The sequence below is a fragment of the Carlito syrichta genome, unplaced genomic scaffold (assembly GCF_000164805.1).
Source record: "Carlito syrichta isolate Samal-C Ts95f unplaced genomic scaffold, Tarsius_syrichta-2.0.1 Scaffold303189, whole genome shotgun sequence".
NCBI lineage: Eukaryota > Metazoa > Chordata > Mammalia > Primates > Tarsiidae > Carlito > Carlito syrichta.
In genome coordinates, this window is record NW_007247285.1 from 478319 (window position 1) to 492337 (window position 14019).

The 14019-nt window shown below is 55.6% G+C and overlaps 1 protein-coding gene across 1 annotated transcript in view; it reads right to left on the reverse strand.

The window, feature by feature from the left end:
- Nucleotides 1–12876, reverse strand: part of PPL (periplakin) — a 24078-nt gene extending 11202 nt beyond the window's left edge. The window contains exons 1-10 of the mRNA XM_021712331.1: nt 12779–12876; nt 8669–8823; nt 7997–8117; nt 7262–7387; nt 7133–7174; nt 4597–4758; nt 4402–4509; nt 3184–3279; nt 927–1049; nt 611–757 (exon numbers count right to left, since the gene is read on the reverse strand). Coding sequence (XP_021568006.1) covers nt 611–757; nt 927–1049; nt 3184–3279; nt 4402–4509; nt 4597–4758; nt 7133–7174; nt 7262–7387; nt 7997–8117; nt 8669–8823; nt 12779–12787 — 1089 coding nt within the window. The 5' untranslated portion in view covers nt 12788–12876. The remainder of the gene's footprint in view (nt 1–610; nt 758–926; nt 1050–3183; nt 3280–4401; nt 4510–4596; nt 4759–7132; nt 7175–7261; nt 7388–7996; nt 8118–8668; nt 8824–12778) is intronic.
- Between the last annotated feature and the right edge of the window lie 1143 nt (nt 12877–14019).

A 14019-nucleotide genomic window follows, 5' to 3' on the forward strand; every position in this document is an offset into this window, starting at 1 on the left:
GGCCCCTCCATGCCCTGACGGTGGGGCCTGCCCAGCCCATGACCCGGGGACCCAGTCGCCCTCTCGCCCTCTGCCCCCCAGCTCTTGGACCTGGGGAACCTTAGCTCACCTCTCGGACCTCCCCATATAGAGTTAGGAGGGGCCAGCACAAAGGGGACACAAGCCAAGTCTACCAGCCCAGCAGCCCACCTCTATTTCCCTCTCCCTTTGGGGAACTTGCTTTCCTCATTCCCGGTCCACGTGGTCTCCCGTTGGACGTGTGACTCAGGCCTGACATCCCCTAGCCAGCCTCGGTGATTGGTTAAGGGTGGACACATGACTCAAGCGGAGCCAATGAGAGAGCCTCACCCCTGGGACCTGGAGTGACTGGGGTTGCACAGCTGGTGGAACCTAAGGCAGGCGCAGTGAGGGTGGGAACAACGTGGGGGTGCAAGTCGGCCTCCACCAGGGGAAGGGTTGGCAGAGTGACATCTCGACAGAGACAGGCACGGGTTTCTGAGACCATCACTTTAGGCCCTGGACCCGGCCATGTTACCCCTGACTTCGCCGTGACACGAAAGGAGGCAGATCTGGGCCCAGCCTGCGTGGGGTGCCCGGGGCAGCAGCTCACCTGGTCCCCCTCGAAGTCACAGAGCGCCTCCACGGGGATGGGCTTGAGCGGCGTCTCCCGGCGGTACCGGAGCGGCACCACCTGCTGCCCTCGCCTCTGCAGTCCCCGCACCACGTCCTCGTACTTGTCCAGGGCCTTTTCCTGGTCCTGCAGGGAGCGGGAGCGGGCAGGTGAGACCGACAGCCTCCCCTGGTGGGAGGGGCCGAGCGGGGGCTGGGGACCAGGGGCCCCGGTCGGTGGGTGGAAGCTGTGGAGGGGCCCGCCGGGGTGGAGAGAGGGCCCCCCGGGCCAGTAAGGCTCCCGGGCCGTGGCTCACATCCAACTCCCGCAGCAGCAGCTCTATCTGGTAACGGTCCTTGAAGTCCGGGCTGTATTTCTGGTTCAGGTCCGAGTCCACTTTGCGCAGCAGCTCCTGGGCGTCCTTCATGTCTTTGTGGAACTAGGGGGACCAGGTGGCCCGTCACCGACAGGAAACCAGGGACTTCTGGCTGCGGCTGCGGTTCATCCCTTCCCACCCCAGGCGGGGAGGGGGGCTCTCCTGCCCACCCAGATGGGACCTTGTGCTCTGCTTGGGGACACGCCCACCCGACCCGGCCAGCTCCCCTGGGGACTCCAGCAGGAAGAAGCCAGGTCCATTCCCACCAATCCAGGACAGGCCACCTCTATGACATATTAAGTTTTCCTGTATATAACAGTAAGTTGTGAGACTACTTCTATTCCGTCTCTCTCTGTGCCAGACCACCCTGACTTCATACTACACTTCCATCCTAAGTTGTCTTGATACATGCCTCTCCTTTTTGTTCTAGAAAATTCTCTTGCTCATTCTTCAGTTCATCAAGTCTTGAGTCACTGTCAGCTGTCCCCTTGGGCTGAACACGTGGGCTGCAGCCACAAACAGGTCTTGAATTTCACAGTGTGGCTCAGGCAGCGGACCAGGAGTCACACGCTGTCACCCATATCCAACCTTCCCCAGACACCCCCTCATAAGAATCCCCCACAGCTTGTTAAAAACACACGTTCCAGCTGGGTATGGTGGCTCACACCTGTAATCCCAGCACTTTAGGAGGCAGAGGCGAGAAGATTGCCTGAGCTCAGGAGTTCAAGACCAGCCTGAGCAACATGGTGAGACCCTGTCTCTACAATAAATAAAAAAATCAGCTGAGCCGGGGTCGGTGGCTCAGCCTGTAATCTCACACCTTGGGAGGCTGAGGTGGGTGGATTGCTTAAGCCTGTGGGTTCGAGACCCACCTGGGCAACTTGGTGAGACTTCATCTCTACAATAAATCAAAAAAATTAGCTGGGTGTTGTAGCACACACCTGTAATTCAGCTACTTGGAAGGCTGAGGCGGAAGGATTCCCGGAGCCCAGCAGATTGAGGCTGCGGTGAACGGGAGCAGCCATTGCACTCCAGTCTGGGCGACAGAGTGAGACTCCAACTCAAAAAAAAAAACAAAAAAACAGCTGGGCATGGTGACACGCGCCTGTAGTTCCAGCTACTTGGATGGTTGAGGCAGAAGGATTGCCTGAGCCCAGCAGATTGAGGCTGCAATGGCTATGAGTATGCCACTACACTCCAGCCTGGGCAACAGAGTGAGACTCCGACTCAAAACAAAAACAAAAACAAGGATGCATACAGTAAACAGTGACTGGACAAACACAGTGTGGTCTGTCCACACAGTGGGCTACGACACAGTCATGAAAAGGAGTGAAGCCCTGACAACGTGGATGGACCTGACAAGAGATTGAGTGAGAGAAGCCAGACACAGAGTGTCACCTGCTGTAAGAGCCGCTAACTAATTCCCCACATCCATTCTAGATACGAATCATCTAGAACAGGCAAAACCAGAGACAGCAAGCAGATTAGAGGTGACCAAGCTGGCAAAAGGGATCAGGGGGAGAGACTGCTGATGGGTACAGAGTTTCTGTTTGAGGTGGTGGGAAAGTTCTAGAAATAGATGGTGATGACAGTTGCACAATATTGTGCATGTAATGAATTCCACTGAATTGTACACTTAACAATGGCAGGTGGTTTTTGTTTGTTTGTTTTAGAGACAGGATCTTGCTTTGTTGCCCAGGCTGGGGTATGGTGGCATGATCATAAGTCCCTGCAGCCCTGGCCTCCTGAGCTCAAGCGATCCTCCCTCTTCAGCCTCCTGAGTAGCTGAGACTACAGGCGCACACCACCATGCCTGGTTAATTTTTACATTTTTTGGTAGAGGTCTCTCTATATTGCCCAGGCTGGTCTCAAACTCCTGGGCTCCAGCTATCCAACTGCCTCAGTGTGAGTTGTGGCACCCTGCCAGATTGTATGCTATATATATTTTACCAACACAAAAAACCCATACACCTATTCCTGGGCTCCGTGTGACCTGGTAAATGATACCGTCTGGCCCCGGTCCCCAGGGAAGATGTGCAGGGACTCTGCAGGCTCAGTAGACGCTGTGGACATCATCCCACAGCACCCAGCCAGGCTCCTGGACCAAGTGGCACAAAGCCATGAGCGAGCCCAACAGGTACCAAGCACTCTCACAAGAGAGTGCCCAGCACAAGTGTGCTCCAGGACGCAGGGGCACCTGGTGGAAGTCTTCCATGTACTTCAAGTGGCTTTCTTCACAGATGAGCAAGTTGAGGTACTCCTTCCAGTCCGCGTGCACAGCCTCCATGTGCGCCTGCCAGGAGAAGGGGCAGTTCACTGTTGGCCAGGTGCTAGGGGTGCCAAGGGGGAGACTGGTGGGCCACCAGACTGGAGAACGGGTGGGGGGAAAGGAGGCATCTGCCCAGTGTGCCTTCCACCGAAGAGGCACGTCGAGGAGCCAAGCAGGGCTGCCATGTACAGGTGCTCTGGTTGTATAGTGCACAAGGGCGAGTGGAGTTGTGTCTGCCCAAAGTGATGCCTTTAAAAAATTCTCATGGCCAGGTGCGGTGGCTCACGCCTGTAATCCCAGCACTCTGGGAGGCAGAGGCGAGAGGATTGCCTGAGACCAGGGGTTCAAGACCAGCCTAGGCAACTTGCTGAGACCTCGTCTCTACAATAAATCCAAAAATTAGCTGGGCGTGGTGGCGCACACCTGTAGTTCCAGCTACTTGGAAGGCTGAGGCAGAAAGATTGGCTGAGGTGGAAGGATCGCCTGAGCCCAGCAGGTCAAGGCTGCGGTGGCCGTGAGCGTGCCACTGCACTCCAGCCTGGGCGATAGAGTGAGGCTCTGACTCAAAAAAAAAAAAAAATTTCATGAGGGCATTGTAGGGGTTAAACAGTATCTCCACTAGACCTAGAACTCGGAATGTAACTTAATTTGGAAATTGGGTCTTTGCAGACATAATCAGTTAAGGATGTCGGGGTGAACTCATCCTGGAATTAGGGTGGGCCCTAGATACAATGACTGGTGTCCTTATAAGAAGAGGAGAGGACACAGACGCACGGAGGCCACATGAAGGTGGAGGCAGAGACTGGAGTGAGCAGCCACAAGCCATGGACTGCTGAGGCCATTAGGAGTGGGGAGAGGCAGGGAAGGATTCCCCGAGCCTTCAGGAGAGCGAGGCCCTGGCAACTTGACCTCAGCTTCTGGCCTCCAGAACTGGGAGAGAACCAATTGCTGTTGCTTAAAGCCACCGATTTTGTGGTCCTCTCTTTTGCATGCCTGGGAGACTAATCCAGGCCCCACGCGGACTGCGGACGCCCCAGGGCAGAGGGCAGATGTGGCGAGGTCCACACAGACAGACACAGGAGGCAGCTGGTGGGGACCGCCCAAAAGCCAGCCCAGAGGAGGCGTCCCATCTGGAGTCACACGCACCTCAATGGAGTTCTTCCCGGGGTGCTCAGCTGCGAGCAGCTGGTCACCCTCGCTGTGCAGCTTATTGATCCTCGCCTCCTTGGCCTCCAGGTTCCGATTAATGAAATTCTGCAGCAGGGGCAGTGGCGGGGACTCAGCGCCTCTCCCCCTCCCCGCCTCCCCCAGGCTGCGTGCCCTCCCAGCCCCAGCGCCCACCTCATACTGGCGCCGGCGGCTAGGGTAGTCGAGGTTGCGGTCGCTCCAGTCGTACTGCATGCGGCCGCGGGCCTGCTGGTCCAGCCAGTACAGTTCGTTGGTGCAGCGCTGCATATAGTCTTGCAGGGAGCTCAGGTGCTGCTGCCGTGCCTGGGATGCTGCCTGTGGGTAGGTGGGCGGGTGGGGTCCTCATCACAAACAGGCCTCCCACCCCACCTCCTGCAGAGCCCAGCTCCCCTGGCCTGGCGACAAGCCCTGCCCAGCCACTTCCCAGCCAGGCCCCCTCGGAGAACCACCCTCTGAGACTCATTCATTCATTCAGCAAGTGTTCATCAGCATCTACTATGTGCTGGGTACAGCTCCAGGCATTGAGGATACAGCTTTGAATGGAACAGACAAAACCCGCACAGAACTGGCATTTTTGTGGTGCCTCAGTTTACCCATCTGTAAGGAGATAACGACAGAGCTGACCTCATAGGGCACAGAGACTGGCTTAGTGTTGGTGCCCAATAACCATTAGCAGACACAGCTTCCAGTTTTATCTTTTTTTGGATTTAGGGTCTCACTCTGTCGACCAGGCTGGATGGAGTATAGTGGCAGGATTATGGCTCACCACAGCCTTGGCCTCCTGGGCTCAAGCGATCCTTCCACCTCAGCCTCCTGACTAGATGAAACTATAGGCATGCGCCACCGTGCTCAGCTAATATTTTGATGCTTTTGTAGAAATGAGGTCTTGCTATGATGGCCAGGTTGGTGTTGAAATCCTGGGCTCCAACGATCCTCCTGCCTTGGCCTCCCAAACTGCTGGGATTACAGCGCCACTGGCCTGGACCAGTTTTATCTTTATCATCCTCCTCTAACTGCTGGAAGGATGATAGCAACTGCCACCACTGTACATCTGGGGGACAGTGGAAGGGGAAGGAGGAGGGAGGGTGGCATTTCGCTTACATGTGTATAGGCCCCTCCACATGCCAGGACTGCGCTAACGTTCTCCAACATTCACTCACTTAATTCTCAAAGCAACCCTAGGAGACAGGGACACATAGGAGCTCCATTCCACAGATGAAGAAACTGAGGCTTCCAGAGGTTAGGTCACCTGCTGAAGGTCTCACCACCAACACGCAAGGGACGGAGGCAGCCTGGCTCCTAACTGCCACAGGACGCTGCCTCTCTCTTCTCTGAGATGTTTGAAATGTTTGCAGCAGGAAGCCTTGATGCATGGCTTGTTCAACTTTAACCAGAATACATTTTCTTTTTTTTTGAGTTAGAGTCTCTCTCTGTCACCCAGACTGGAGTGCAGCGGCCGCTCCCGGCCACCGCAGCCTTGAGCTGCTGGGCTCCGGCGATCCTTCCGCCTTAGTCTTCCAAGTAGCTGGAACTACAGGTGTGCGCTACCACGCCCGGCTAATTTTTGATTTATTGTAGAGATGAGGTCTCGCCAAGTTGCCCAGGTGGGTCACGAACAGAATACATTCTTTAAAGGTTTGGGAAAGGGAACTCAACAGCTTTTATGTAGAGATCATGTGGCATCGCATGTGGCACACAGCAGGTGCTTAATAAGAAATAAGCAGCACATTGCAGGACAGGCTCTACCCCTGGGGTCTAGTAGGGTTTTCTGTGAGCAAACAGGGAAATTGGGCAGCCTCTTGGGAAGGGCTGGGTGTGTCTCTTTCCACGCCATCCCCTTCCTTCCATCCTGATTGAAGCGCTCACTGCAAGCCCCTCTCTCTCTCTCTTTTTTGTTGTTGTTATTGTTGAGCTGAAGTCTCAGTCTGTCGCCCAGGCTGGAGTGCAGTGGCACGCTCACGGCTACTACAGCCTCGACCTGCTGGACTCAGGTGATTCTTCCACCTCCGCCTTCCAAGTAGCTGTAACCATAGGTACGTACCACCATACCTGGCTAACTTTTTGATTTATTATAGAGTCAAAGTCTCACAAAGTTGCCCAGGCTGGTCTCAAACCCCTGGACTGAGGCAATCCTCTCTCCTCTGCCTCCCAAATTGCTGGGATTACAGGTATGAACCACTGTGCCTGGCTTGTTTTCTTCTGTTGCCCAGGCTGGAGTGCAGTGGCACAATCATAGCTCACTGCAGCCTCCAACTCCTGGGCTCAAGTGATCCTCCTGCCTCAGCCTCCCAAGGAGCTGGGACTACAGGCACCACCACACTCAGCTAACTTTTTAAAAATTTTTTGTAGGGATGGAGGCCTCGCTATGTTGCCCAAGCTGGTCTCTAACTCCTGGCCTCAAGTGATCCTCCCATCTTAGTCTCCCAAAGTGCTGGGATTTCAGACGTGAGCCACCATGCCCAGCGTGTGTCATTTTTAAAAGAATAAATTCTTAGTCGGGCTCGGTGGCTCAGCCTGTCATCTGCGCTTTGGTAGGCTGAGGTGAGTGGATTGCCTGAGCCCGCGGGTTCGAGACCCGCCTGGGCAACTTGGCAAGACTCATAAACTAAAAAAAAGCATAAATTCTTATCCCCACACCCAAGCTTCCCATCCCGTGAGACAACAGCCTCTTCCCCGGGAAGTTTCTCACCAGCAGTTTCTGGTACTTGGCCTGGAGTTCGCTGTTCTGCTCCTGAGGACAGAGCCAGGGACATAGGTCAGGGCCAGGACAGAGGTGTGGCTCCTCTGCCCTGGGCCTCCCACCGCCCTCACACCCTACCTTCTCGCCGTCCTTGGCCAGGTGGAGTCCGATGGCCTTGACCTCGTTGTGGAAGATGTTGTGCTCCTCTACCTGGTGGTCTACCAGAGGCAGGTCTGTCCCAAAGCTCTGGCTGCTCAGCTTGTCCTGGCCAGGCAACACGTAGGGATGGGTGGGGCTTGTAGCCCACCCAGGAGCACCTCTGCCCTGGGCAGCAGGACGGGCGTGCACGGGGCTCTGGAGAGCTTCAGGAGATGTCGGCGACACCTCCACCCCGACACTCCCCTTGCCGAATGGAAACGTGTCCTCCCCGGTAATCGCACAGCGGCCTCAGAGGCCCCTGTGGCTTCTTTCCCCATTTAGGGCCGCACCACTAAAATTGCGGGAGCTGAGACACGAACCTGGGACGCCTGGCTGCAGTGGCCGTGTGCTTCTGTGTGGTGAAGCCGGGCTGGCAAGGGCGGTAGCAGGCCAGAAGTCTGGACACTCCCCCCGCCCACCCACAAAGCCCCACCAAGACCCCAGGGGCCAGGGTCAGAGGGCGAGCCGCGAGGCGTGGCTGATGGGCACAAGAGTCCAAATCTCCACCACCTCCGCTGGACTCGGCACCGCACCTCTCTGAGCCTCATTTTTTTCATCAGAAAAGTGGGGCCACGACCCCTCCCCGATGGGACCGTGGCGCCTATTAAACGGCGAGGCTCTCCCTGCAGACACAGCCCCTCCCTAGTGGTGGCCCAGAGCCCCGCCAGGCCATACCAGCTTCTCATCCACCAGTACCGCCCAGTTGATCTGTGGGTCGACCTCTTTCGCAGCCAGGTTGTAGATCTGCTTATGCTTCCCGCGCAGGTTGGTCACACGCTCCTTCAGCTGACGGATGCTGAGCGGGGACAGAGACCACCGTGAGCAGGGCCTCCCACCCGACCCTGGGCTCAGCGGCCTGGAGGGGCAGGTGACAGAGGTCATGGGCTCCAGAATGTCACTGCCTCCTCCTGTCCACGTTCTCTCCAACTTCTTCCGTCAGTGTTTCCTGACAGCCTACTGTGTGCCCAGAAGGTTCTGGAAGAAACAGGCCCATTGCTCTCTGGAGCCCACCACCCAGCAGGGGCCACTGCAGTGCTGTATGTGAAGCTGGGGACAAGTGTGGGGGGTTGTGGTACCCCAAGAGACCCCCACCCTGTCAGGGGACAGCAGATCAAGGGGACCACGCGCTCGAGAGCTCAGGCCAGACGGCCTGGTGGCCACATTATGACCAGAACAAGGGATTCCAATGCCCCGAGCCTCAGTTTCCCCAATGTGATGCCTTTGGTTCGTGCGTGGCACTGAGTCGGCCCTTGACAAGCTCTGACTCGGGCTCCGGGATGCTGAGCGTTCACTGTCCTCCCACCCCGCCCTACACGGTTCCCTTGGGACCGGAAGCAGGGGACGTACTCCTCAGCGATCATGTCCCCCTGGGGATGCCGCATGTGCTTGGCGATGGCCGCGTCTGCCTCCAGCACGTACAGCAGCTTCTCTGAATCCGACACCTTCTGCAGGGCCACATCCCGGTGCTCGGGCTGCTGGCCCTCCTGCAGCCGGACCAGGTCCTGTGAGGGACCCAAGAGAGAGGAGGCAGGGAGTGGGGACTCAGAGTGGGCACTGTGGTGGCAGGGGCAGGAGGAAGAGGGCCCCGTCGGGCCTGCCCCCGTGCCCCCAGCAACAAAGTCCAACTAAGTTGTGAACACAGCCCAGGCCAGGAGACTGCCAGGAAGGCAAATCAACAGGTGCGCCTTGCAGAGGTGATGGCAGCTTCCTCCAGGCTGGTATTTACAAGGGAGGCACACCAGAGATGAAGCAGAGGGGACCCAAAGGGAAGAGCGTTCTGGGCAGAGGGAACGGCCTGTGCAAATGTCCTGAGGCAGGAGTGAGCAGGCCAAGACTGAGGCGCAGTGAGAAGGCGCTAGAAGACCGGGTGGGAGAGGAGACAGGAGAGCAGGGCCAGGCCAGAGCACAGTGCAGCCCCAAGCAGGGGTTCCACACGGCCACTGAGGGATAAAGGTGATGCCTCTGGGCTCTGTAGGGAGAAGAGGGAGCTAGGAGGGTAGTGGCCAGGTAAGAGCAATAGAGGCACCAGAGAGAACAGCGTGAGGGATGCTTGGGAGGTGCCATCAGCAGGTGCTGATGGGGTAGGGTCTCTTTAGGGAAAAGCAAGGAACAGCAGTTGGGATAGTAGATGTCTTTCTTCCTTTTTTTTTTTTAAGAGACAGGGTCTCACTCTGTTGCCCAGGCTCGAGTGAAGTGGTGTGATCATAGCTCATAGCAGCCTCGGACTCCTGGGTTCAAGCAATCTTCCCACCTCAGCCTCCCAAGTGCATACCACCATGCCCAGCTCAATTTTATTTGTAGAGACAGGTCTTACTATGTTGCCCAGGCTGGTCTCGAACTCCTGGGCTCAAGCAATCCTCCCACCTCAGCCTCCCAAAGTGCTAGGATTACAGGCGTGAGACACCGCATCTGGCCAAGATAGCAGGTTTTTAAACACAGCCTGGTAATTCCCTCCAACACTTGAGAAGCCTGGCAATGTGTTTACACGATGCTAGGCCTGGCAATGAGTCCCCAAGGGACACCCCCATCCTGCAGGGGAGGTGATGACATGACAGTGAGGTGGCCAAGGGCAGGCCAGGGCTGACACTGGGACACCCAGAGGCCACTAGTCCCTTCCCCTTGCTGGGTCTCAGTGGCCCTGTCTCTACAAAAGGAAAACCCCCATGTCAGAAGAGGCATCGTGAGCTGAGAAACATGCCTGGCATGGGGATGGAGCTACTGACCCTACTGTGTTGGGAAAGTGCCCAGTGGAGCCCCGGGGAGCCCACCCATGGGAAACATCCCAACGGGCCAGCCAGCCAGCCAGACAGAAAGCAGAGGCCACCTGGAACAGGGGTGGGACCGGGCATAACAGTAAAGGGGCACAAGAGATCTTCCAGGGGAGGAAAATGTTCTGATGTGGACTTGTGGGAACAATGTCACCACGTGCTCAAGTCACCAAAAGTCATTGAATCACTCATTTGAAATGGGGGCATTTTTGGGTATATAAACTATGCCTGGATAAAGTTGTTAGAAAAAAAAGATGCTGGGCTCACGCTGGCTCTCACGACAAAATGTTACGCTTCTTGGCCCGGGTGGAATTTTATCCACTCTGTCAACACCAGCTGATCTGAGCAGTGGATCAAAGATCAGTTCTGCAGAGGGGGAAGTGGCTTAATCATTGCCTAATTCATGCAGGGGCTGGTGGGAACTCGCACTCTCTCAAACCCAGGCTGAGGAAGAGAGGGAACACTCAGGTAGGGGAGGTAGGTGCTCCAGGGTTCAAAGTCATGGGAGACCGATCAGTGGTGGGAGGTTGGCACAGGGACATCGATTGGGAAGATGGTCAGGAAGCTTTCTGGGAAACCCTGGATGGTGGTCCTGGGGCTGCCTACTCGTGGGGGAGGTGAGCCCCTCCAATGTGGACACGTCTGTAAGCTTTTGTAAGTTGGACCTCAATAAAAATGTTTTTAAAAATCACAGGTCATCAAATAAACTTTTTTTATCCCTGAAAAAAAAAATCATAGGTGACTCACGCCTGTAATCCCAGCACTTTGGGAGGCCAAGGCGGGAGGACTGCTTGAGCCCAGGAGGTCAAGGCTGTGGTGAGCCATGACTGTGCCGCTGCACTCCAGCCTGGGTCACAGAGTGAGACTCCAACTCAAGAAAAAACTGAAAATCCCAGGGACTGGTATATCTAATACATCCCACACGCAGCCGGCATTACTGGCGACCCTGGGTGGTGGGATGTGGGTACTCGCTGTACAATCCTTCCAACTTTTCTTTGTGTTTAACGTTTGGATAAACACGTAGTGGACAATTCTATTTATATGAAATACCCGGAATGAGTAAATTCATAGAGCCAGAGCAGATGAGTGGTCCCCAGGGGGAAGGGGGCAGGGGAGTGATGTTTCCCTGTGGGGGACAAAAATGTCTGGCACTAGAGAGGTGGCAATCAGGCAATACTGTGACTGTCCCAGGGTGCCTTTTTTTTAAGAGAAAAGAAAAAGAAAACCACTGTGGGGTGTTTAGTAGCATCCTTGGCCCCCACCCACTTGGTGCTTCTACAGGCTTGGGTGGTTGTTATCCTCATGTTACAGAAGGGGAAACTGAGGCACAGAGCAAAGAAATTAATTTGTCCAGGGTCTCACTCTGTCATCCAGGCTGGAGTGGAGGGGCAGGATCATAGCGCACTGCAGCCTCAAACTCCTGGGCTCAGGTGATCTTCCTGAATCAGCCTCCTGAGTAGCTGGAACTATAGGCTTGTACCACCACACCTGGTTAATTTATTTTTAATTTTTTGTAAAGTTGGGGTCTTGCTGTGTTGCCCAAGCTAGTCTCAAATTCCTGGCTCAATTGATCCTCCTGCCTTGGCCTCCCAAAGTGCTGGGATTACAGGCTTGAGTCACCACGCCCGACCTCATGATTTTAATTTACTTTATTATCCTTGTTTACTGATCCTGAAATGTTTATAATGAACACATATGTCTTTTGTTATGAGAAGAAAAAGACATTCCCAAAAGCTGTTTTTCATTTAGGAAGGGAGAAAACACCACCCCAGGGGGCACAAGAGGGGAATCATGACAGATCCTAAGAGGAGGGGACTGGAGGGGACAGGTGAGCTGGTGGTGGGCGCGGAGGCAGAAGCAGGGGGCCTGGGAGGGAGAGAGGGGACCCTCAGGCAGGAGGAAGCGGCGAGGCCCACCGTTAGTGCTGGGAGCAGAGTCCCCCCCTGCCACGCCCCGGCCTCCCATCACTGACTGTGCCCACCCAGCCCACCCCTCAGCTCTCTGGGCTGCCTGTGACGGCCCTCGGGGTTGAACCCCTGGGCTGTCAGAGGTAGCTAGGTGGGAGGGGCAGCCACGGCTGGGCCTGGAGACAGCACCCGGGCCGGGTGACCTTGACCTCCCCTGTGACCTCTCGGCCCTCAGCCCCCCACTCCTCTGCACCTGTCTCTCAGCCACCCCTGCATGGGGATGCCGGATGAAATACAAGCCACTCGGGTACCTTGGAGTTTCAGATAAACAGTACACCATTTTGTAGTGTAAGTGTATCCCAGCAGCATGCAGGACACATGGTTCTGAAATCCACGTGACTGGACGAGTATTCTATTGGTTAAACCTGGAAGCCCCACCTCCCATCTCTGTCACCTTCTGCCGTCCCAGCGCCTTCTGAACCTCAGTTTCTCCAGCCATAAAATGGGCAGAAAATTGGCAGGAGCTTAGGCCCCAGGAGTTCCTCCACCCTTGAGGTCGCCACACGCAGGCCGGGGTCTCCTGGCCCCTCGCTGCTGCCTCCTGGGGCCGGATGGCTCTCTTGGGGGGCTATGCACAAGGGGTGTCAAGCAGCCTCCCTGGCTCTACCCGCTAGGCTGAGAGCACCCTCTTCCCAAGGTACCTCCAGATGTGGCCACGAGTTCCCTGGGGTAGACTTGCCTGGGTGAGAACCCAGTGAGACCCAGCCCTGAAAGGCACTCACGCTCTGCATCTTGGCCTCCGTGTCCACAATGTTCCTCTCCACCTGGTCAGCATTCTTCTGCAGCTGCTCGATCAGCTCCGAGAGTTCCCTGTTGGAGATGCTGCACCAGAGGCAAGGACAGGTGAGCCAGGCTTGGGGAGTGGAGCATGGCCTCACCGGCACCCCATCCTCCCGGCTGTCCCTGGCTCCAGGCTCTGGGCAGAAGCATCCCACTGAGCCTTCAAGGGAGCTGGGCTGTCCCCTTGGGATGACATCACCAAAGCCACAGGGACCAGCCTGGGCAACCCAGCAAGACCTTATCTCTACAAAAATTACAAAACTTAGCTCGGTGTGTTAGTGTATACCTGTAATCCCAGCTACTTGGGAGGCTAAAGCTGGAGGATCATTTGAGCCCAGGAAGGTGGGGCTGCAGCCGAGTCATGTGATTGCCCCACTGCACTCAAGCCTGGGCAACAAGAGTGAGACCCTGTCTCTAAACAAAAAAAGTCAGAGACAGGGCAGTGCCCGGCAGGGGTCAGCCCCCACTTGGCCATTCACTCTAACACTTCCATTTGGCCACAATGACAACGCAGGACACATTTTAAAAATTGGGCTATAACTCACATACCGTAAAATCCACCCAGTGAAAGTATACAGTTAGTGTTTTAGTATACTTGGAGTTGTGCACCCATCACCACTACTTCATCCCAGACTTTTTTTTTTTTGAGTCGGGTCTCACTCTGTAGCCCAGGCTGGGGTGCAATGACACGACCACAGCTCACCACAGCCAAGGCTGGACTCAGGCGATCCTTCAGCCTTGGCCTCCCGAGTAGCTGGGACTACAGGTGCACGCTACCACGCCCAGCTGACTTTTTAATTTTTGTAGAGATGTGGTCTTGCTATGTTGCCCAGGCTGGTCTCAAACTTCTGGGCTCAAACGATCCTCCCACCTTGGCCTCCCAAAGTATTGGAGTTGCAGGCGTGAGCCACCGTGCCCGGCCTAATTCCAGACATTTTTATTACCCCAAAACCCCACACCCAAGAGCAGTTACTCCTTGTTCCTCCTCCCCTGGCAACCATTCTTCCATTTCCTGCCTCTCTGGATTTGCTTGTTCTGGACACTTGATCGAAGCAGAATCACATGCTACGTGGCTTTTAGGTCTGGTCTCTCACTCAGCAGAGTGCTTTCTAGGTTCTTCTACAGCATAGCATGTAGCAGAACTACATTTACTTTTCTGGCTGAATAATAATCTACCCGGGCT